This window comes from Meleagris gallopavo, chromosome 3 (genome assembly GCF_000146605.3).
Source record: "Meleagris gallopavo isolate NT-WF06-2002-E0010 breed Aviagen turkey brand Nicholas breeding stock chromosome 3, Turkey_5.1, whole genome shotgun sequence".
Classification (NCBI taxonomy): domain Eukaryota; kingdom Metazoa; phylum Chordata; class Aves; order Galliformes; family Phasianidae; genus Meleagris; species Meleagris gallopavo.
In genome coordinates, this window is record NC_015013.2 from 80,881,987 (window position 1) to 80,906,209 (window position 24,223).

Consider the following 24,223-nt stretch of genomic DNA (forward strand, 5'->3'; position numbering starts at 1 on the left):
AAAAAAAAAAAAAAGGAAAAATAACCAACAAAAAAGGACATTCAAAAATTAACATACTAGATAAGATATGCTTAAAAATGCTGAAGTATTGTGTGTAATTTACCACACCAAAAAATAATGCTCTCCCCAACACACATAAAAACCAGCTGAGCTGTGCATTAGTTTTGTTCAGAAAATAGTCACCAATACTTTCTAGTTGCTTTGAACTCAGCTCCCACTATTAAGAAGTACACATCAAATAAACAAAGTACAGTCCAAAGTAGTTATTAAAATGTATCAAGAAACCGAGAATCCATATAGAAAGTACACTATTTTCCTTGCTTATTAGGCTTAATGAATAGCCTTGGGACTCAACTGAAAACTACGCATGTTCTTCATGAATGAAGATCCTCTCAGGCGAGGCATCCCATTAAAAAACATTTTGAACAGTTTCATGAACTATTAGAGCCTTGAACTTCTTCTCCCACACAAACAAGTTCTTTATAGAACTCAATGCCCTAGACATTTTTACTTATCTACACTAGCAAGTAATTTTTAATCCTTACCTTCTGCTTTTAGAATGGCAAGGTATGTCGTGTTTAAGACTGTTTTCTTCAATCTGTAATGTATGGTTAAACGATCCATCAAGTTCTTGAACTGTCACTTTAAGAGGGCCCTTAAAGTTGAAAAGATTAGTAACATTAGAAATAACACCTTTTACTGTTCCCATCATACTTAAGTGTATAGGTACAATATGGAAAATTGACCTTACCACGTATTTCTGAGTCCCGGGAGATGTGTAGTCTTGTTTTATTTCCAATTCCAAAACATTTCGTTTTCTATTAAATGCAAAGCTACCATAAAATTTGACCACTCCGCTCTGATCTCTGAAAAGCAGCATAGGAAATCTACAGCATAATGCAATAGCTATAAATACAATTCTCAAACTTTTCACTCATTTTTTACACTTGTTTTATGCTTACTCCTAGAATTTCCAAGCCCAAGAAAATCAGGAAATGAAAACACATTTCTTTCATAAGGATTTTTTGACTTTTTTCCCTTTAAAAAGATTTTTAATGTACATTCCTGTATAACATAAAAAAAAAAGAAGTGAAAATTATTAAAAAAAAACAAACAAAACAAAAATAACGGAAAAAGAATAAAAATACATCAGACCCCCCCACACTCCCACATCCTTTATATGCTCTCAGATAAATAAACCGAGGAGATCTTCAGAAACTTTAAGAAATGTTTTAATATAATTTTGAGGAGTGACTGAAGGATTTGGGGCTGTTCAGATTGGGGAAAAGGAGGCTGAGGGGAGACCTTACTGCTCTCTTCCAGTATCTGAAAGGTGCTTACAGTGAGAGTGGGGTTGGTCTCTTCTCACTGGTGACAGGACAAGGGGAAATGGACTCAAGTTGTGCCAGGGTAAGTTTAGCTTGGATATCAGGAAAAACTTCTTTACAGAAAGGGTTGTTAAGCACTGGAATAGGCTCCCCAGGGAGGTGGTTGAGTCACCATCCCTGGATGTGTTTAAAAACCATTTGGATGTGGTGCTCAGGGACGTAATTTAGCACAGGGTTGTTAGGATTGTATGGTTAGGTTGTGGTTGGACTTGATGATCTTTAAAGTCTTTTCTTACTTGAGCAATTTTATGATTCTATGATGCTCTTCAGTTAATACTACAAGCTGGGGGATGAAAGGATTGAGTGCAGCCCTGTCAAGAAAGACCTGGGAGTACTGGTGGAAGGAAAGCTGGACATGAGCCAGCAATGTGCCCTCACAGCCCAGAAAGCCAATCATATCCTGGGCTGCAACAAAAGAAGCATGGCCAGCAGGGCAAGGGAGGTGATCCTGCCCCTCTGCTCTGCCCTGGTGAGGCCTCACCTGGAGAACTACGTCCAGATGTGGAGTCCTCAAGTACAGGAGAGACACAGAGCTGCTGGAGCGCAGCCAGAAGGTGGCCACAAAAATCATAGAATCATAGAATCACCAAGGTTGGAAAAGACCTAAAAGATCATCCAGTCCAACCATTCACCTATTACCAATAGCTTCCACTAAACCATGTCCCTCAACACCACATCCAGTCTTTCCTTGAATACCCCCAGGGTTGGCGACTCCACCACCTCCCTGGGCAGCCCATTCCAGTGCCTGACCACCCTTTCTGAAAAGTAATACTTCCTAATCTCCAGCTTGACTCTCCCCTGCCGTAGCTTGAAACCATTCCCTCTGGTCCTATCACTAATGACACGAGAGAAGAGGCCGACCCCCAGCTCACTACAACCTCCCTTCAGGAAGTTACAGAGAGCAATGAGGTCTCTCCTGAGCCTCCTCTTCTCCAGGCTGAACATTCCCAGCTCCTTCAGCCTCTCCTCATATGGCCTGTGTTCCAGACCCCTCACCAGCTTTGTTGCCCTCCTTTGAACACATTCCAGGGCCTCAATGTCTTTCTTGCAGTGAGGGGCCCAAAACTGGACACAGTACTTGAGGTGTGGCCTCACTAGTGCTAAGTACAGGGGAACAATCACCTCTCTGCTCCTGCTGGCAACACTGTTTCTGATGCAAGCCAGGATGCCATTGGCCTTCTTGGCCACCTGGGCACACTGTCGGCTCACGTTCAGCCGAGCATCAATCAATACCCCCAGGTCCATTTCCTCTATGCAGTCCTCCAGCCACACCGCCCCAAGCCTGTACTGTCGCCTGGGGTTGTTGTGGCCGAAGCGCAGGACCTGGCATTTGGTCTTGTTAAACCTCATGCTGTTGGCTTCAGCCCAGCTCTCCAGCCTGTCCAGATCCCTCTGTGGGCCTCGCTACCCCCAGGCAGATCCACACTTCCAGCCAATTTGGTGTCATCTGCGAATTTACTGAGGGTGCACTTGATGTCCTCATCCAGGTCATCAATAAAGATATTAAAGAGGACAGGCCCAGCACTGACCCCTGGGGAACACCACTCGTGACCGGTCGCCAGCTGGACTTAACTCCATTCACCACCACTCTCTGAGCCCGGCCCTCCAGCCAGCTCCTTACCCAGCCAAGAGTGTACCCATCCAAGCCTCGGGCTGCCAGCTTCTGCAGGAGAATACTGTGGGAGACAGTGTCAAAGGCTTTGCTGAAGTCTAGGTAGACCACATCAATAGCCTTTCCCTCATCCACCAGATGGGTCACTAGATCCAAATGATCCAAAGGATGGAGCACCTCTCCTAAGAGATGGGCTGAGAGAGCTGGGGCTGTTCAGCCCGGAGAAGAGAGGGCTGCAAGGTGACTGTGAGCCATCCACTTACTTCAGATAGCAGCTGTGACATTTAGGCATAGGTGTATTTGCAGTGTATACAGATAAAATATCTACTTTCCTCAAGTGTTTGGCACATCAAAATATGAAAGTTAGAATAACGGCTTTGTATTTTGTGTACTCTTGATGATTATTTACAAATATTACTTTTACACTGATTTTTAGCTAGATACAGATGCATGGATGTTATTGGTGGTGAAAATCCATTAAAATACTCTAAAGATAAGCAGCTATTTTTGCTTTCTGTTTAAACAATAAAACATGGCTTTGCTGAAGTCATGTACCGTTTTAATCTGTTGCCACCATAACGAAAACTCCCAATTAAACTAGCTAAATAAAGCAAATTCAAATTTGCCCTCAAAACAATCTAAAAGAAGAAACTCTATTTCTTGATTAGTATCACAGGCATTTCAAAAATGAACAATTAAAGGTTTATTCTACCTGACCTTGGACTAACACAAGCTACCAAGCTATTAAATGCATTAAACTATTAATCTGCGCTTTAGGTTACTCATTCCATGCTGATTTACTGGAAATCACATCTAAAAGTGCACCAGACTATAGCATTTTCCATGTCAGACTTCAGCATATTTCTATGGGCAGTGTCCTCTGGAATCCCTTTAGTATAATTTGGCCTTAAATTCCACCAGAGTTTTTGTGCTTCTTTCAAAATAAAAATGACAGCTATCCCTTATGGTAAAGAATACCTCAAATGATAGCATACGCTGAATGACTACAAAAGGACAGTGAACCTGGATCTCACATCTATTTCTAATTCAAAGAATAATGTACTTAACTGTTTAAAGATATGAAATACCTTCCTTCACATTCCTCTAGTAGTGCCAATAAAAAAAAATAAAATCATTCTCAATATTAACAATCCAGACCAAGAATAAAAAGGATACACCCACTGCTTTATTAGAGGTTGGATGTCCTTGCCAGAGACATTTGAGATAGATTTCAAAAACCCAGATGTGGAAACCAACATCTGACTCCACATGTGTGACTGGAACTTCTGAGATGAAGCAGTGCTAGCCAGACTCAACAGCTTGTTGAAAACCTAAAATGATAAAAAGTTATTGTTTTAATTAAGCACTTTAATGCACAGAATAAGCTTTTCTTTCTTGTTTATGTGCAAATAAACTAGAACTAAATACAAAAAAAACTCCTAATCACCTGGCTTCCAAAAAAATATTGAACTACAATGCAGAAGTTAACAAGTATGCTAAAGCACCTTTCTAGGAGTTTCCTCTTTGTTCCATAACTTAAGCTGGCACTTCACATACTGCTTCACTATGTATGGTTTAATATAAAATTTAGGAAGAGTCCGTACATTTTCCAAAATTATCTACAGTAAAACAGATCATGGCATATATCTGCTTTTTAGAAACAAAGCATTAATGAGGTTCTTCATTTACCTTTTTGCTATTGTTTTTTTTTTTTTAATATTACAAAGAATAAATTTTTTTAAGGAAAGCTTTCAATCTCCTGTATTTTCAGCCTGACAACAGCTGCTGTTAATAGCTTCTAGCACATGGGTGTCCAACCCTTCGGCTTGCTTGCATTGCATTGAGTGAAGAGAAATTATCATTGGTCACATTAAAAATATATAATATAGTTAATGCATAAGGTAACAAAACTTCTTTTTTAATTAGTATTTTTATTAAAACATAAAAAAGAGGGCAACAAAAAAATATATAAAACTGACAGGTTTGACATATTTTTACCAGATGCACAAACAAGATATGCTTAAAACAAAACAAAACAAAAAAACGGCATCTGAAACTGACAGGAAAAATGTGTCACCTACCTGGGTGTTTGTAGCAGTCTCTTTTTTAAGATAATCACAAAACATTAAAAAAAAAACAAACAAGAAAAACTACATGTTTTCTATTCCACTGCTTCATCTAATATGAAGATTTCTGCTCCCCCTAGCATGGAAAATTTATATAGTGGAAAGAGCAGAGCTGGATTCTCATGACTTTATTTATAATTTGATTACATCAACTCACAGAGACTAGCTATGAGTCACTAAAACAGGTCCTCAATGTTACAATCAGTCACAACAATTCAAAGCAAAGGAATACTTTAAGAGAATAAGCAATATATTAAAAATATTACTAATTACACAAAAGAGTAACAGTGAACCTTATTCTAACGATTTTATATTTGTTCTATACTTTCAAAATTGAAAATACAAATGGAATCCTAGCATAAACTGATGTGATCTTTTTTAAAGACAGGAAGTTCTCTATATGTCATAAAGACATTTAAATACTGACCTGTAACATAAACTCCATGCTGATCCTATTCTCAATCAGCCTCATGACAAGATGTGCTTTACACTGGAACATAGTGTAATATTCCCAGGACAAGGTATGAGGGTGTTTAATAGAAAAATGTAAATGTGATGCAGGGCTGAAAAATAACATGAAAAAAAAATCAATATTCTATTTTGCATTTTATGGAAAGAAAGTTAAAAAACTTATTAGCAACAAAAATTACAGTTACAGCAACCATTAGGATCTCTTCTATTGCTTTAACACTATTAATTATGACATTTTAAATGACTGTACAGAAAGGTTGCAGGGGTGCACAAACCTGGAATCGAGCAAGTACTGTATAGACAAGTAATGCTACCTGTACTGTAACTTCCCTAAAAGATACTGATGGGGTGAAAAAACACAGCAGGGAATCCGTGACTTGAGTCTGGAAATTACTCAAGACTTGGCATTCTACCTGCCCCACTTCCATTTAAAAGTACAAAATGCTAACATTCACAATCAAGTAAACAATTGCTGCAATTAAAGGAGAGGAGGAGTTTTAAGATTCATAGCAGACTTTCACGTGATGAGCCAAAGGAATTATTTTATTTTTGTTAGCAACTTTATGCTTTCAATACTTTGGAAAATGGATGCCTTCTAAATTAGATCTCATGCCAAACAAGGCTATGCAAAGCATCATGTTAGCACTGCCACACTGCTTCCATAACTTAACTTTCTGTGGTGCTCCTTCACACATACCATTTGTAAAGCAAAATATTTCAAATGGTTTAACTTCATTCCACATCAGAAGACAAACAGTGAAATCCAGAAACTTTTAGAACTTAGTGGCTGTACAGCAATAAAACACCAAAAAATTAATTTTAGGGTGTTTTGAAGTTTTACCTTTCAGAACATAAGCAGACCTATAGTCTAGTTTCAAAGTAGAAGAGTAACTGTACCTCCCTAGAAAAATAAGACCTTTCTGTCCCTTTTCAATTATTTGAGAAGGCAAGTCTGAGTTTATTTTAATGATGAACCAAAGTTGAGGAAACTGTATTTTATTGTGCTTGACATTTGAACTTTTTTCTATGATCTAATAACAAACATTTCAGAAATGGACCCATGCTATGTCAGGCCAACTTCTTAAGAAAAAGGAATCCAGATTTACTTTATGTTGGCTGATGGAGAATTACAAACTAGCCATTGTAACATAGAAAATACCAGCTACTTAACATTCCTGAATTCAAAATAGGGTTGTCCTGTGATTCTCACATACAGATCACCTAACTAAACCATTTCAGGATGGATCAGATAACTTGTCCAAAGATTTTACGACATTGCAAGACAGAATTAATTAATTAAAGAACTGTAACAAAAACAACAGGTATAAGCTTGATCTTTCATGCCAACTATCTCTGGAAAAGACAACTTCTAGAATCTTCAAAGGCCTATGAAACAAGTATTTTTAATTTTGACTTAATTTTCCATGCACTTCAATGTTGTATGCCAGAAAGAAGCATTTTAACAGCACAAAATACCAGCACTTGTCTTTTTAACTGCAACTCTTAAGATTTCAGGAGATGACAAGGACCAAGACAGTCACAACACCTTAGTATTCTTTTCCTATCCTTTTATTTAACAGGAGATTTCCTTGGCTTTACTCACGAATGTCAGTATAAACATAAGATTAAAAAAACATATATATTTCTGAATCTAAGCAATGCTACCCATTCTAGGTGTATCGAATATATGAATAAGAACGTGCTTAGGTTTACTACTTGCTCTTTCCTGTTGTTTAGAAACTAAAGTCTTCCATATCTAACTTGTCCTGTTGTTCTGAACATTTCTGTATTCTAGGATAAGGAAGGGTTAACAACGATGACATTGAAATGCAAGAAGGAAATTGAGGTTGTGGCTCAGATGTTATACAGTAATTTGGTCTTGGTATAAAACTGTCCAGCTTCAAAATACTCACTTGATTGACTTTGGTAAAATTTTTAAAAATTACAACCAAGCCAGGGACCACATTCCTGGCCTTCTTAAATTTACTAAGTGTTGATTGATTTTGTCACTGTTTATAGTATTTAACAGCAAATCAAAACAGACCAGTTCATTTAAATTTGAGAGTTGTCATTTGTAGTTCATTCAATTGTAATGTGTTTCTTCCCCTTGTACTTTTCATCAATCATTCAATTCTTAAAGCTACTACAAAATTATCATCAAACAATAATTATAACTAGCAATATGGGCCCAGAACCTTTGTCAAAGTGAAAAGTGAATTACCTCTTCCATTAAAATTTAGAATATTCATGTTCTTGAACACACATCAATCATTTGATAAAAACCCTAATCCTAATCCTACCCTAACCCTGTAAATATGCATCTCCCACTTGAAATACATTTATTTAATGTCTCTTGAAGCTTTTAATTTTTACAATAGCATGGTGCTACAAAAACTGAAGAAAATCAAAATCAGAGAGGGGGAACACAACATGAAAATGTAATGGGGATTTTGAAACATTCATCTATAGAAGTGTTAACCTGGAATTTATTTTCTTTCGTTATCCTAGGCTATGGGATTTTTTTCTTTCAGAAGAAATATTCTGGAGAGCAATGTTTTTGTTGCAATATATATGAAAAGAATTTGTGATAGCTGTTCTGTGCAGAAGTTAATTTGTAGGAGAAGTTACTTTTTTCCGGTTATTTCTTTTCATATTTTAATTTAGTTGAAAATAGGATTATCAACCAATCTAATTTTTATTCTGATTACTGTAAATTGAAACTGCAATAATGCAAATATAGTTGGCAGGAAACATATCATAATAGGTAAGTGTAACAAAGAAATGCAAAATATATGCTGAACACAAAAACAGCAAAGAAAAAGAAAGCTAACTGTACTCTAAAAAAGCCTAAAGATTACTAACCACTCTAGAAATAGCTCAGGCCAAAATTCTGGCTCCATCTTCCCTCATCCTCTTACTAAGAAGTATTTTTGTAACAGTATGAAAAATATTCATTATACTTAATTCCCTTCAAGATTTAAATTGAAAGAAAAATAAAACAACAGTGATACAATATGCTCAAGATACTTTATGAGACTGGTAATATATGCCTTGGGCAGCTGAAGTTCTTCAGCCTTTGGCCTTACGCCGCACAACACACCCAAGGCATATATTAATGGCCCCATAAAAACATACCCTGTAATGACTTGCGGCTTAAATAAACATACTTGTCTTTCTCTTTTCCTCCTCCGAATATTGGATGCAGCAGAACTCCTCCAGTCTTCAGTTCATATGCCACTATTTGATCTAACTCCTAAGAAGTACAACACATGTAAGCGAGTGTAATTTTGGAAAGCACAGAAATTAGTTATAGAAGATAGGGAAGCTTTTAACATCATTGTTCAAGTCATACCTCCTAAAGAAATATGTTTACAAGCACAAACTAATATTTTAAAACCAGTGATCTTCCTCAGCATGGCAAGCAATAAGACAGTTGAAACTGGCAGTTAACTCTTGCTCTCGATCTCGATTGTGGGTCAACCTGCAACACCTACATCTGTAATAATCTAAACCTAATATCAACACATCTGAAGAATATTATTGTCCACTGGCTAAATTTCTCCTGATCCTTTTTCTTTATTTGAATGTTTCCACTCCGAGTAAAGTAATACTGGGTACAGCTACAGAGACTGCAGAATATAAAAGCTCACCTCACCTTGACCTACATCCAAGCCAGACAAAAGCAGGCTCTGTGTCTGAATTTGTGTGCTGCTGTGCCCATGTTAACAAGCACACTTAAGGCAGGATGTTTGCTCACTGTCATCCAACAGTCAACATGGCTTCTGGATCAAATCAGGTCAGTTTTAGCATAAGGAGAGTGAACTGTTGTCTGCAACCCAACATTAGACAAGGAATTTCCAATGTTAACACATTTTGATACGTATTGATTCCTATCAACTTGCATCCCTTCATATACTAACAATGTGTTAAAAACAGTAAGGGCAGCTGTGACAGCAGCATTTCTCAGTTACATGTGGAAGCACTTAACTAACACATAGGGAGAGTACATGAACATCTAATACTCAGAAGCAACTTGGCACACAGCACTGGACTCTGGTGTTCTCTATTGTACAACCATGTTTAGCACAGGACTGGTGAGGTGAACGTGCCTTGGGCAACCATTCAGGTAAGAATAGGGTACTGAGTACCTGTGTGGGTAAGAGAAGTAATTAAAGCCCATTGGTAGAAAAAATGTGACAAGATGAAGAAGATATGTATCTTTCCATAAATGAATGTCACTGAAAAGAGTGAAGAGACACTACTGTTATGACTATTAAGTTCCTGTCTCACATCATTAGACTTAGAAATATAACCAACAGACAAAACTTTCTTTGCCAGTGACTCCTAATGGAAAAAATAATCTTAATGAAAATAAAAAACTATCAACTTTCACCACAGACATCAAAAGTTTCAGGTCCAACAATTCCAAGAAGTTCCCCTTCCCATTTCCAAAATCATCCACAGTATGCTCTGATTCAAAGGAAGGTACATGCAATCTTGCAATATACAGGCACAGAAATATCTGAGCACCAAAGAGTGCTATCTCTTCACTCATCACATACAACTGGTGAGAAGCAAGACTGCACTCTATCTCTTTCAAAAAGCTACTTGGTTTGCTCTTATTATCACACATTCATACTGTGTTATGTCCTCAAAGTTACATCAGTTTGGGGAAATGATGTTTGTCAGTCTACGTGGCTAGATGGTCAGACTGAGAGAATGGCTGAATGTTCAAGTGGAGACTAGTGACAAGTGATGTTCCTTGGGGATCAGTGCTGAGACCAGTGTCATCTAACAACTTTGTAGGCAACACGGACAGTGGGATCAAGTGCACACCTCTCAAGTTTGCAGATGACACCAAGCTGAGTGGTGCAGTTGACACACTAGAGGGAAGTGATGCCAACAAGAGGGATCTGGACAGGCTTGAGAGGTGGGCCCATGTCAACCTCATGAAGTTCAACAAGGCCAAGTGCAAGGTCCTACACCTGGATCAGGATGATCCTAAGCACAAATACAGACTAGGGGGAGAAAGGTTTGACAGCAGCTCTGAAGAGAAGGATTTGAGGAGTGTCAGTTGATGAAAGACTGAACATAAGCCAGCAATGTGCGCTTGTAGTCCAGAAAGCCAATCGTTTCTTGGGTTGCATCAAGAGAAGTGTGACCAGCAGGTCGAAGGAGGTGATTCTATCCCCTCTACTCTGCTCTTATAAGACCTCACCTGGAGTACTGCATCCAGTTCTGGGGCCCCCAAAACAAGAATGACATCAAGCTGTTGAAGCAGGTTCAAAGGAGAGCCATGAGCCACGAAGACAAACAGAAGGCTGGAGAACCTCTCCTCCAGGGACAGGCTGAAAGAGTTGGCACTATTCAGCCTGGAGAAGGCTCTGGGGAGACCTTATAGCAGCCTTCCAGTACCCGAAGAGGGTCTAGAGAAAAGCTGGAGAGGGTCTTTTAATAAGGGCATATACTAACAGGATGAGGGGAAATTTTTTACTGTGAGGGTGGTGAGACTCTGGTTGTCCAGAGAAGTCGTGGGTGCTCCCTCCCTGAAGGGTGTCCCTGGAAGTTTTCAACACCAGACTCAACGGGGCTTTGAGCAACCTGGGCCAGAGGAGGGGGTTGGAACTTGATGATCTTAAAGATCCCTTCCAATCCAAACCAGTCATAGAATCATAGAATGGCCTGAGTTGAAAAGGACCACAATGACCATCTAGTTTCAACCCCCCAGCTGTCGCAGGGCTGCCAACCACCAGACCAGGCTGCCCAGAGCCTCATCCAGCCTGGCCTTGAATGCCTCCAGGGATGGGGCATCCACAACCTCCTTGGGCAACCTGTTCCAGTGCATCACCACCCTCTGTGTGAAAAACTTCTTCCAAATATCTAACCTAAACCTCCTCTGTCTCAGTTTAAAATCATTCCCCCTTGTCCTACCACTATCAACCCATATAAACATTCTATGATTCTATGTTTTTCTAACAGGATAAACCACTATGATATGTATATTATCAACTGACTTGAGAGAAACTTGAGACTCCTTAACTTGAGACAACTTCAACAGGTATTTTTCTACTGTTTTACTATAAAGCTTGTATTTAAATGAGGCCAAAAAATACCTGATGCATTCCTGATCCAAGCTAATACCAGAGCCTTTCTAAAGCACAGGAACGGTCATCACTGCATTACAACTTCAGTTCACCGAAAAGATCTCCTTATGAATTTTGCATTCTATTTCAAATATTAAAAATACTGTTTTTCTGTTAATTTTTTCCTGTCTGTGAGCAAAAACTCAAGAAAAAAACAATTGCACAAAAAAATGATGAAATTTACTATTTGTAAGATAGATGCAGAAACATACTTTGGTTAATATATTTGATGTTTAGCTTTAAATTTTGATACTATATCCACAAAATATAATATAAGTAGGAAATACTACTATTATGTTATTACCTGTTTAATCCAATGGCGATATTCATTAACACCAAAAGTTTTTTTCATCCAAAGGCCATATATATAACCAGAGATTCCCTTTAGCACCCATTCATCTGACCTATAATAAGAAAGAACCACAAATTATGACACTTCAGAAAGTATTTCATAATAGATGGTATTTTTAACTAGCTCAAAATAGCCACAGGTTTCAGCAGGTTACATAACATTCTTTAAGTCAATAGAAGTCTGATGAGCTGTGAACCAATTTATGTAACTTGGCCCCTGGATGGGACTGATGAAACTGAAGAGCCAGTCAAAACTGAACTTCCACCACAGAAGTCCAGATTAAAACATAAAAGCAAACTACCTTAGCTGAAACCATAACAAAACAATGGAAATAGATATGAAAGTTAAAATGTCTCCTAATCTACATGATCTTAATTTCTTGATACCTCTCTCAAAGCAATGGAGAACATTTGGACAGCAACGAGATAAAATACCTACCTGCAAAATTCAATGGACACCTACTTACAAACACCGTTAGAATTACGTCTTAAGAGAGAAGAACGTGGAGAAAAACCACAAAATGAACATGAGTAGAATCCAAAGCATAAGAATGGCACGTATCTGATAGAAATTCTGTGGTAATAATTCTCTATGAATGTATAGCTCCCAAAGCACAGTACAGCGAGTAAAATAATTTGAGAGAAGACACATTTAGCCACTACAGTTCTCTGAATGTACACATCTCATATTCCTGTTCTAAGGGAAAAAAAAGGTATCCTGGATTTTTTCTTTTACTGAGATGGTTTTATTACTCTTCTGCTTGTTCTACAGTTACTACTTCTCTTATAATTCTGGTAAAATACAAATTTCAATTCCCTAAATTTCCCTTTTTCTAGAGAGTACCACAGGAAAATACTTACCAGGACATTCTGGATATAAAACAACCAAAAAACTGCTGGGCCAGGGCTTGTGCCAAGCACCTCCTTGTCAGTGGAGTTTCATCTATAATCATTGCGCTGTGCAAGAGATTTGTGCTGGATCCCACAAAAAGAGAATAACACAGTATGAGCACAAGCTCAAACAAAGCAACCCCCCTCAAAAATAAATAAATAAAAAAGAGACCTTGTTTTAAAAGCCAAAACAAATACACTACTTCTTTCAGCAAGAGATCAGCTTTTTTTTTTTTTTAAAATAACATTAATCTAGGCAGATCTACTATTATATATACAGAGAATTTATCTTTTATAGAGCCAAAGTAGTTGAATTGGTGAAAATCTTTTGGATTCACAGTACCCTCTCCCAGCTGAAGAAAAACAAAACATAATGAAATGTCTACATTTAAGCTGATTTTAAATATTTCATGCATGGTGCTTCTAAATCAGAAAACCTCTGCCAATTTTTTGTTGAAGATGAGAATACAACATCTTTAAAAACACATATATTTAGAAATGCTGTTAAAAGTCTGTAACGTCAATAAAAGACAGCTTTTTCATCTAGGAAACCCAAAACTCAGGCTATAAAAGTAATAACATCAGGTATTTCCCAGCAGTCTTACAGTTTCTATGCTCACAGATTTAGAAAGCATCATTTTCTCAAATACTAACCTGAAAATACTCATGGATGCATAAGCAGCTACTTCAACATACGCTTCATCAATAAAAACCGTCTTGAAGCAGGAGTACGGATAGCGGCAGGTCAGAATCTCCTCATAAAACTCAAAAACCTCATGAAGGTATGACGTGGTATGTTTGAGCAATGGAAGTAGTTGTGGCAAGCAAAAGTGAGTCACCTACAAAGGAAAAAAATTGGTACAGAATTGGTGAATATGTTTAAATCCACTTACATCAAATTAATTAATGAAAGAGAAAAAAAACAAAAATGGTACAACTACTACAAATCTAACAGAAAAAAAAACCCCTTCAAGCGATGATAGTAATTATAATGGCAGAAAAGTGCACCAGGATATCTACCTAAATTGTGAGAGTAACAACAAACAATTGTTTTTAAAAATGTGTTCAAAGATGACATCTACCTACTGATGTCTATCGTTTAACATGATGTAACATTTTTTTGTGACTTTGTAGTCTAGTGTCTTCAGGAGTATTATTTTTCTCTTACATAATAATGAACGAGACACATAACATCTAGTGAAGCAGTGTTATCATTTACAAGATAACCGAATAGAGCTGAAGCTATGAGAACCTTCAATATTACTGTTTTCTCCAAAAGCTAACTTCAGCACAGAAATGAAGTTTAGAACGGTTCGTAATGTCAAGTCAACTTCATAGAAGTTTAACTCTATAGAAACTTAGCAGTTTGCTCTTCTCAAGGACTAATTTTTTTTTAAACAGTAGCTACCTCTATAATAAAAAGAAAAGGAGACATCTATGAAGATTATTACCTCATGCATGTATGGATCAACAAGAATTTCAAAAGGTCCTATGGCTAGGGAGATGTTAGAAGCAGCAGTTGGAATTGCCAGCATATAATGAAATGTCTTCTTTCTCATGTCATGGGTATATACAGTTTCCACCAAATCTCCATTTGAAACAGCCACCATTGCAGCATCCACAGTATACTCAAGTTTCCAGGTACACAACTCAGAATATGAATCAACACAAGGAAACCAAAATCTAGGGAAGTCAGCGTGTGGGAAAGATGGTTAACAATTATGCTTATGTTTCACAAATGATATTTCTTTCAAGTTCCAAACTGTATCTTTTAATAATGTCAACACTGACACACCTCTGTTATATGGTGATGTTTATTAATATGCACTGCTTTCACAAAGCACTGCAAATTTCTTTGCCATTACCTCCTGAGCTATAATGACTAGAAATCCTAATGGTAAGGTGCTACTTCACACTGCTGAGCTCCTTTCAAGCAGCAATTAAGTTTTCAAATGTTCAGTTTTACCAAGAATTCAGAGAAATTGTATTTCTTACAGTTTGAGATTAAAGACAGTATTCTTACCTTGTAGAATTTTGATAACCACATGAAAAGACGTGAGCACCTCTTTCTGCCATGCTGCCCTCCATGTTGGGTACCACAAAATGAAGACCTCCTTTTGGCTGGTCCAGAGAAAAATTTATGTGCACCTTTAGGACTTTCAACTCTGCAGCATGAAGACAGAAATCAGAGTACATACACAACTTATGTGAAAGTTATTTCAGAATAATCATTCAGTTTCAGACTACTGATCTTTCAAGATAATCTACTTCCTTCTCATTGACATACAGGTTCTCTTTACAAAGCACAACACATGGGCTTACAAAACTGAGACCTCTTACACTTAACTTACAGGATATGAATTAAAGAGAATTTTTATTGATTGATAAAAACTTCAATTGGAGTTGCATTTAATCTTCCTATTCCTCAACAGTAAAGAATCTTTACACAGTTACTGTACTCTTACCATGACTTTTTGTACATTGCTGAAATTATATTACTGAAATAATTTTCTACAAAACTGCAAGTAACAGGCACATTTTAAAAAGATATACTATTATAATTTGCAGTTCTTTAAAACCTCTTATTATATTTAAAGCTTCTCCTGTGATTGAAGTGTCTCTGCTTTCGTTCAGTTTCACAGAAATCTCACCCATGAAGGGACAGGCAAGAAAAGAAATTCAAGCAGATAGAGAAGTTTAGCCAAGTGTAACCATAAACAGGCATTGCAACTTTGAGAAAAAATAATCTTGTTGGAATATTTTCCTTTCTAGGTTTGCAAGTAACACAACAGGAACTTTAAAATTACAAATAAAATAACAAAAGTATTTCCCAGTAAGATGTAGCTGACAACATTGCACAAGTGTTTTCAAAGTGAGATGGGAAAAAAATGTAGCTTTATAAACATGTAAATAGACAGATTCTGGTAAATTATTTTCTTTGTTGACTCACGTATACTTCAAGCAGCTTCAAACACTTATAATTTAGCACCCACCACATTCCATTACACCCATGTATACTTCTGGGCTCAGTACCACCTAGAGTTTGTAAAGGGTGCTGCAACCACTTCTCCATTTTACCAACAATCACAAAGGTATTTTTCAGACTTCAGCTGGAAAGATGAGCGACAACAAAAGAAAACAGTAATCACCATTTCATAAAATAACATAATGATATTTCTATTTATTTAGATCTCCTATTCTCCTATACAAACTCACAGATAGCAATTCTCTGGCATCTTAAATTAAGCTTTCAGTAAACAGTCTCTTTACTTTACCATCAACATGTTTCCACAGCTCTGAGGGAACCTTAATGCACAGTTCACCATTTCCAGCATCTGGGTCCACAGCACTGACTGCAGCAGCATAGGCATTGGAAAAATAGTTGAGATTCCTCCTGTCAGAAATAGCCGTTTAGTTCTTAAAGTATACAATGAACCCCCCAAAAACAAAACAAAACAAAACAAAACTTTTAAAGTGACATGATTTCTATACCAAATTTCATGGGTAAAAAGGAAAATACTTTTTGGTCCTTAGAAACAATTTAAAAAGAAAAGATTGCAATCATTCATTTATTTAGGATGCAGACAAATTTCTACAATAGAGTTACGGCAGCTTACGTGACTATTTATCAGCTGACAGCACATTTCATTCTAAAGCAGTATCATTACTTAGATTAACTGTTTTCCTATGAAATGAACAGGCACATAGGCGTGCTTACTGTTACAAGCTGAATGCTATCTTCTTATTGTTCAGTATTATCATATTCACATACTGAAAGATTCACCAGCCAAGTTCAGAAATAACTTTCCTTTTGCACCTAAAGCTACAGCTTTTATATTTTTCAAAATGGATTTTTAACTCTACAAAACACAGGCATGACGTCTCCCTTAATTCTAATCCTCTGGTACAGATTTCTCTCTGAGGAGAAAGTATTTCAGTTACTCATCACCTCTGCCTTCAGAAGGAATTCTGAGCAGTTAGCTGTGCACCTCTGATGAATCCACCAACTGTGGGGGCAGAGCTGCAGTCAAGCATAAAGCTCTCTGCAGTGGTGCTGCACAACAACGGAGTAAATTAACTTTTGGCTGTGGACTCCATTCTTCCATGGAATCTCAAGTCTACACAAAGCAGACATGATCTCATTTCAGGATTTTACTTACTTTCATCTAACCACTCTGTATTCACCACCCACTAAGAAAACGGCATTCAACCCAAATTACAGTACCTGACTTGGAAGAATGAAGGGTAATTAGCTATGCCAAGACCATCCCAGAAGTCAATATATGTCAAACACCATGCTTATATTCTCAGCCTTGCTCATCTGAAAAACTTAGCCAAACACCAAAATATACTGAGGACATATTTTCATCCAGTTCTTGATCTTAGGCAGTGATAATGCACACATTCCCTGGTGCCACTACCAAGACAAAGAACTGCAGGAGCACTCAATTTGTCTACTTAGCTTGAAAGCTTCTGAAACGGGACTAAATACAGGAATGCTTAAATACTAAGTTTTAATACCTAACCATGATTTTTTTTTTCATAGTTGAAGTGCACCTAAAGGTAGTTGAATGTGTTTACTGGAATATACTTCAACTATATGATGAATTCAAACCAGCTTAAATTTTTTTGGTAGAGAGCTTTCAGTTGGTTTAACTCCCTGATGTGACTCACCAAGGGCTCAGAGCAGTGCTAATGCTGAGGCACAGGAGACTATGAGGGGCATCAAAACCACCTCAACTAACACTGTTGCAAGCTAACTTAAAAGAGCATCTGATAAAGGCAAACTAGTATCACTGGAAAAACTGTCATTTAAAAAGACTGCATGACTGAAAACTACTTTCTTAATTAAAAGAATTAGCAAGAGAAAACAGTAACACTTTAATAGATTATAATGTTTCAAAGATTTTTCACTTTAATGTAAACTTGTTCTGAAAATTCACAACTGTCAACAGGAGACTCTTTTCCAGTACATCAGTAAGGATTTTTTCCAAGTTTGAGTCTCATGATGAACTTGTGGTTACATTTTAAACATCAATGGATTCATAGACAGGAAAAGGTTATGATTTTATAACATGAAAGGTAGACTCCAGAGGGCTTAACGTTTTATGGGAAAAGTCTATTCTGATATTTCTATTTTTGTGAAGTGTTCTAGTTCAAATGGGTGATTCATTGTAAAAGGAATCCATTAAAGACGTAGACCACTGACTAATCTTTTCATAGGTTAGGCTACTCTCAGGATATGACCATTTTAAACAAAAAACAGAGCATAAGCCAGAAGTTACATCCCAAGAAATAAACGTATGTTTTCCTAATGGAAAGTGTGTATTGACAGTGAAATAGCACTATGAATTCATGAGTGTTCCTGGTACAGTCACTTTATTAACAGAATAGACACAAAACACTGTTAATTACTGACCAAGAATGTGCCGGTGACTGACTGACAATGAGCAATCTTGTAAAGACATTTCTTTAAAGCTACCCACTGATTCCCAATACCTCCATGCCAACTTTCAGCAGCATTCCTCACTATTAGGGGCAGCAGTGCAAAGTAACTACTATGTAGAGCAAACACAGTTTATAAACAACTTTGTTTCTGCAGTATTTAGCATCAACTTCATAAAATAAGATCTTTGTTCCATATGTAATTCATTACCACTTCTACTCTTGTACTTTGCTTCCAACTACAAATTAGTACTTACTTGTGGAGTCTTACTCTAAAACATACAGAGCTTAAATATATTGCACACTGTATGTATGTATGTTATGCATGTACATTTCTTATTAATTTATTAATACATTAAAAAACAACAATCTGAATGTATATCACATTGTAAAAAGAACTTTTCTTGCCCACAGCTAAGTGCTTGCCATCCCCTTTTTCAGAACTTCTCTACACTTCTGCTAGGAAAAGACTAAGCAACGACAAAGTGCATCATGAGTTTACACCTAGAGGAAGAATCCTACTAGTGGAAATGAAGGTGATTTATTGCAGGAAATCACAAAGCAGCATACACTTAATTCACCAGTAACCTGTCTATTTTGTGCATAAATTAAAGGCTGATCCCTGACCTCTCAGATGAAAGAATATTAGAACGCATGCCCTGAATGCTGTCATAAAGATCTCTTCTGCAGCTTACTGCTGCTTCCATCTAAACCAGCAGTGAAACTGGAGGATATCAAAATGTCTTTAAGAACTACAAGCTTCATGTTAAAAACAAACAAACAAAACAACAAGTAGATGAATTAATGGACAGGTATACACTGCTCAAGGTTAAAATTATACTGATTAGAATACATACATACAGGAAAGCAGTATGTGTCCATTAATGAGCTATACAAAGGCATGTCTTCCTTTATACCAAAGCAATACTAAAACGCAATAGTTTCTCAAACATGCACCACAGTTATCACAAATGTGTGAAGCAAATTATCCCAGCAAGAGCAGGACAACCACGCACTTCACTTACCAGACCAAAACAGAAGTCCTTTTTGCTGTGACTATTTAACAGTGTACATACTCAAGGAAAAATAAAACAAAACAAACAAATACACAGAAGAATAAAATATCTCCTTTGTTCATTTTAACTGTGAAGGGGCTGAGACATGAGTAGTTGTCTCAGTAGTCAAATAGAGGCTGTGGGATGTCTGCATACTATAGCATGGAAAAATAAATTCCTTATACAGACAAAATCAAGAAAGCTACAATTTACAGTGAAAACAGGGAAGAAGAGGACAACAGAAGCTGCTGTAACACTGCAGCAACAGGTTTAAGACAAGACCCAAACAGATATGCTCCAACACTACTTGCAGGCTGGAAGCAGTACTTAAAAGATTCCAATCTCTTCTTTAAATGCATGAGCTAAATGGGATTCTCTGCCACCTTGTGTACAGAAGGCAAACTTATACACATTGTTTTACACTTCATAGTGCACTACTTTATAACTTTTCAACTATTTTTTCAAGACAGTCAGGTACTGACTGTTAAAAAAGCAGGGATGCCCGGAAGACTCAAGAAGAAATCAAAACCTGACCTATAATCATCTAATAAGGTTTTCAGTTTTATCTGAACGATGTTTTAGACTGACGGACAAACTATCAATGACATAAAAGCTAAAAATACATTTTATACACTAATTAAAGGTTTATATGAACAGGAGTAATGAAAGATAGAAGCTTTCTTTAAGTTCTGATAGCAACGTGAAAACCACAGTCTGCTCTCAGCCTACTGTGTTTCCCCTGGCATGTCTCACCTTCAGATTTCATTTACTGCTCTTAAACAGGATAATTTGAGGAAGAAATAAAATTTTAAAAAGATCTGATGTGCCACTGTGTCATTAGTATGCTACACAATGTTCTTTCTCCACAAAATGATAACAGTTACACGATTTCATCAATTATCTCTTCTGATTCTTTTCTTAACATAATTGAGTGCTACGACTGTTTTAAATGCTACTCTCTCACATCTTCCAGATGATCACAGGAGGTCCCTGCTAACCCAGAAGATTCTCATTTCATATCAGCCACTGTTAAACAGTTGTAGCACTTTCAGTGAAAGTCCTTTAGCAATTCTGAGAACTGTAAACTCCACCAAGCCATCTAAAAGAATATGTGAAAACATGGACATACATGTCAGCAAGGTCAAAAGAGAACACATAGTGAACACATTTGCCATTATGCTTCTCCTACCAAATAGAAATGGACAGGAGGTTTTTATCAAAGTTTCTTTATCGACAAGTAAAACCAGCTAACACAATAGGTGATGCTTCACAACAAAAGAAAACATAACATCCACGGAGTTTTAAACACTTCACTTACTGCTTTGACTCATGGTGACAAACCTCCAGCGTTGGATCATTATAGATGAAAGCTGCTTCCAAATCATTGACCCTTACTCTGTAAATCCGGCATTGTTTACTGTTCAGTTTGATTCTATTCAGGTTTGCAACTGTGGGAAATATTGTCAGTTCCACGTAGCCCTATGAAAACACAAATCAACACTTCCTTTAAAATCTTTGCCAATTTGAACATATATTAAAAATAAAACAAATCAAATGCCTTTCCAGAGGAAAATCATGGATAAAATATTGATTTTGTACCTAAAAAATAGTATTTTCCTTGTAGATGTTTAAAATACATTTTAGTTCATATAATCTAACAGGTGAATTTTCCCAGTCACAAAATAAATAATAATAAAAATCAAAACTTGAAAAGGACTGATAAATATACTTATTTTACTGGAAAATATTTGCCTCTGCTGACTAGATATCAAGTTTATTACCAACCTTTTTCATGCCCATGTTTTAGGTTTTGGCATCTAAGCTTGAAACAATGACTCTTAAAATCTAAGTAGATTCCATTCAGCCATACATCTACATTCACAAATAGTCTCTATCCTTGAGGCCTCTTCAAATCTCATGAACTCACATGCAAGCTATGAATAACTTTATCCTTAACACCAACTAACACTGCTAAAAATTAATTCTTGACAGCAGATTTCTTTGTGGTATTATCCACTTTCCTTTAGAAAGCTTTGTTTCAGAAAGCTTTTCCTCACAGAGGTTAGAACAATCACTATTACAAGGTATTCCATTTGAGGCATCTCTACAAATGACAGACTTAAGCGTAAGAAGCTGAAGAACATAATCAGCTTGTGTGTGCAGCTGCTACTTCTAAAATCATGAAGGAAACCCACACTTTCCATTTCTTCTTTCATATTTTATTAAAACATACTTACTACAACAGACTTTCTCTGAAAATTTATGTTGTTGATACAAACTACCTGGTGAGTCGTGCTGGAAAAAAATAAATTAAAAAAGTAAGGTTTTGCACAATTATCAGTATTTAAAATAATATCCCAAGAGTTATAAATAAACAGTGATCATGGTATAGACAAATTCTGCATACAGCATGCATTTGTAAGGAGAGAATTTGCCATGGCCTATGTCTCTCACTTAAATAACTTATGCTGCATGCAAGGCCAGAAAAGTTCCAATAAAGGCAAAGTGTAGCATCATATCAGTATAAATGGCACTAATAACATAAGAAGGTAACTCCACAAGGTTTTGAATGTTGTGTAACAGTATGTAAATATACAGCATTACTGATAGCTTGAAATCAAGTTCTAGTATTTTAGTGACGGGTAAATAGCTGTGGTGTCCCTGTTCAGTGCAGAGGAGTTGGACTAGATGGCCCTCAGAGGTCCCTTCCAACTCTCAAGGATTTTGTGATTCTGTGATTCTAATATTGGAAATGGGACGCAGCCCTAACACTTGCAATCTGTGGAACCTGGTAAGATGCTTCTCATACATCATTTATGTAAGTGGGTACTACGTGCAAAAAAATGCATTTTTACAGCTGGAATGTTATAAAAATTTATTAGACAATTGTGATATATTAATCAAGATCAGTATTGTAAACAAGTCAAACGCATTCACTTAAGTTTTGAGTTGCATATTAGAACTCTTGGTAAATAAAACTTTGATTTTCTAAGTAAGAGATAAAATAGTAACTCCAACTTTTAAAAACTTTCAGAACTTATTTCTATATATTTTCTGCAGTTGACAGCATCTATTCAACACTTCAGAGTACTGACTGAAGATACAGCCTTGTACTGATGCAGCTTTTATGCCATGTCACACACTGTACAACATACCCATGATTGTACATTAAAAAAGGACTTGGCTTCAACTGAGAGACTTCAATAAAACTCCTACAAGAAAATTATAAAAATCTAGTATTAGTGAATTCAAACATCACTAATACCAAAGTCTCTATGATACCATCAGTAGTTCTGTTTAAAATTATACAGACTTATAAGGAAATCATAAACTTATTTAAAAAAAAAAAAAAAAAAGAACATGAATCATAGAATGGCCTGAGTTGAAAAGGACCACAGTGACTACCTAGTTTCAACCCCCCAGCTGTGTGCAGGGTCGCCAACTACCAGACCAGGCTGCCCAGAGCCACATCCAGCCTGGCCTTGAAGGCCTCCAGGGACGGGGCGTCCACAACCTCCTTGGGCAACCTGTTCCAGTGCATCACCACCCTGTGTGGAAAACTTCCTCCTAATATCTAACCTAAACCTCCCCTGGCCCAGTTTAAAACCGTTCCTCCCGTCCTATCACTATCCACCCTCGTAAACAGCCATTCTCCCTCCTGTTTATGTGCTCCCTTCAAGTACTGGAAGGCCACAATGAGGTCTCCCTGAAGCCTTCTTTTCTCCAAGCTGAACATCATGAGAACATGAAGATTCTCTGACATGCAATAAATTTCTTTATAATTTGGCTATAAACTAACTGTAAAAAACGATCATTTGCTCAGACCGCCTCAGCACAAATGCTTGCTTTTATTTATAAATATATCTATGTTTATACATTAAAAAGCCTGTGAGACTAGAGGGCCTGACACATCAGTAAGAATGAAAAGTGATAGTGTGATCTGTGGTGCTGATACTGCCTGGAAAGATCTCTAAGCTCTGAGGAACATAATGTAAATTTCTTTGCAAGATGAGACTGCACGCTTTACAGCCTTGCTGTCCATGAGATCACACAAGACAAACCCCACAACACACATACACTGAGAGCAAGCTTCTCCAAACTGGAGTTTCAGCCTCCTCAGGTGGAAAACCACTGCTCAGCCTGGGGCCTGCTCCAAACGCATCAGGATCTGAAGTATAACAATCTTTTAAGAAACAGATACTTATAATTTGTAGGGCCTTGGGCTCTCAAATCCTTTGTCTCCTTTCTTCCTGTTCATCGTGACCAGCAGCACTGCGACACACCACAGGCTGTCAGAAGGACACCAGCATCCTCCTCGTTTGGTGGCTCCCGCGGCTTTTCCCCGTGCCACGCTGCAGGCGATCCCTCATCTCCACAGCGGGTCCGTGACTGACGGGTCAAGCATCTCCAGCTCGGCTCAGCACCATGATTACAACACCAACAACGCTGTCTTTTTACATAAGCCTTTACAAGGTAACTCGCAACCCCTCCGTCTGCTGGGATACGACAGCAACTCACACGGCAGCTACGGGAACCGATCGGATTAAAGGAGAGCACTGAGAGCGGAGGGGCTGCAGAGCGGTCGGGCGGACACAGCAGCGCCCCGCAGACAGGACACCCTCCGGGGGCAGGGGAGAGGCGGCGCGAGGCCGCCCACGGCTCGGTCTTACGGACGTAGCTCCAGGCTGGGCTCTCTCTCGTCCGGGGTTGCCGGGCAGGGCCGAGCGGGGCTCTCTCAGCA

The 24,223-nt window shown here is 37.5% G+C and overlaps 1 protein-coding gene across 2 annotated transcripts in view; it reads right to left on the minus strand.

Annotated features, from left to right (window-relative positions):
- TAF2 (TATA-box binding protein associated factor 2) overlaps positions 1–24,217 on the minus strand; it is a 59,644-nt gene extending 35,427 nt beyond the window's left edge. For both annotated transcript variants that reach the window (XM_010709268.2, XM_010709267.2), the window contains exons 1-14: positions 23,688–24,217; positions 21,720–21,774; positions 20,801–20,961; positions 16,258–16,376; positions 15,006–15,147; positions 14,434–14,665; positions 13,637–13,821; positions 12,953–13,066; positions 12,045–12,144; positions 8,765–8,850; positions 5,554–5,689; positions 4,177–4,331; positions 752–866; positions 546–655 (exon numbers count right to left, since the gene is read on the minus strand). In XM_010709268.2, coding sequence (XP_010707570.1) covers positions 546–655; positions 752–866; positions 4,177–4,331; positions 5,554–5,689; positions 8,765–8,850; positions 12,045–12,144; positions 12,953–13,066; positions 13,637–13,821; positions 14,434–14,665; positions 15,006–15,147; positions 16,258–16,376; positions 20,801–20,961; positions 21,720–21,774; positions 23,688–23,740 — 1,763 coding nt within the window. In that variant the 5' untranslated portion in view covers positions 23,741–24,217. The remainder of the gene's footprint in view (positions 1–545; positions 656–751; positions 867–4,176; positions 4,332–5,553; positions 5,690–8,764; positions 8,851–12,044; positions 12,145–12,952; positions 13,067–13,636; positions 13,822–14,433; positions 14,666–15,005; positions 15,148–16,257; positions 16,377–20,800; positions 20,962–21,719; positions 21,775–23,687) is intronic.
- Positions 24,218–24,223: the final 6 nt, after the last annotated feature.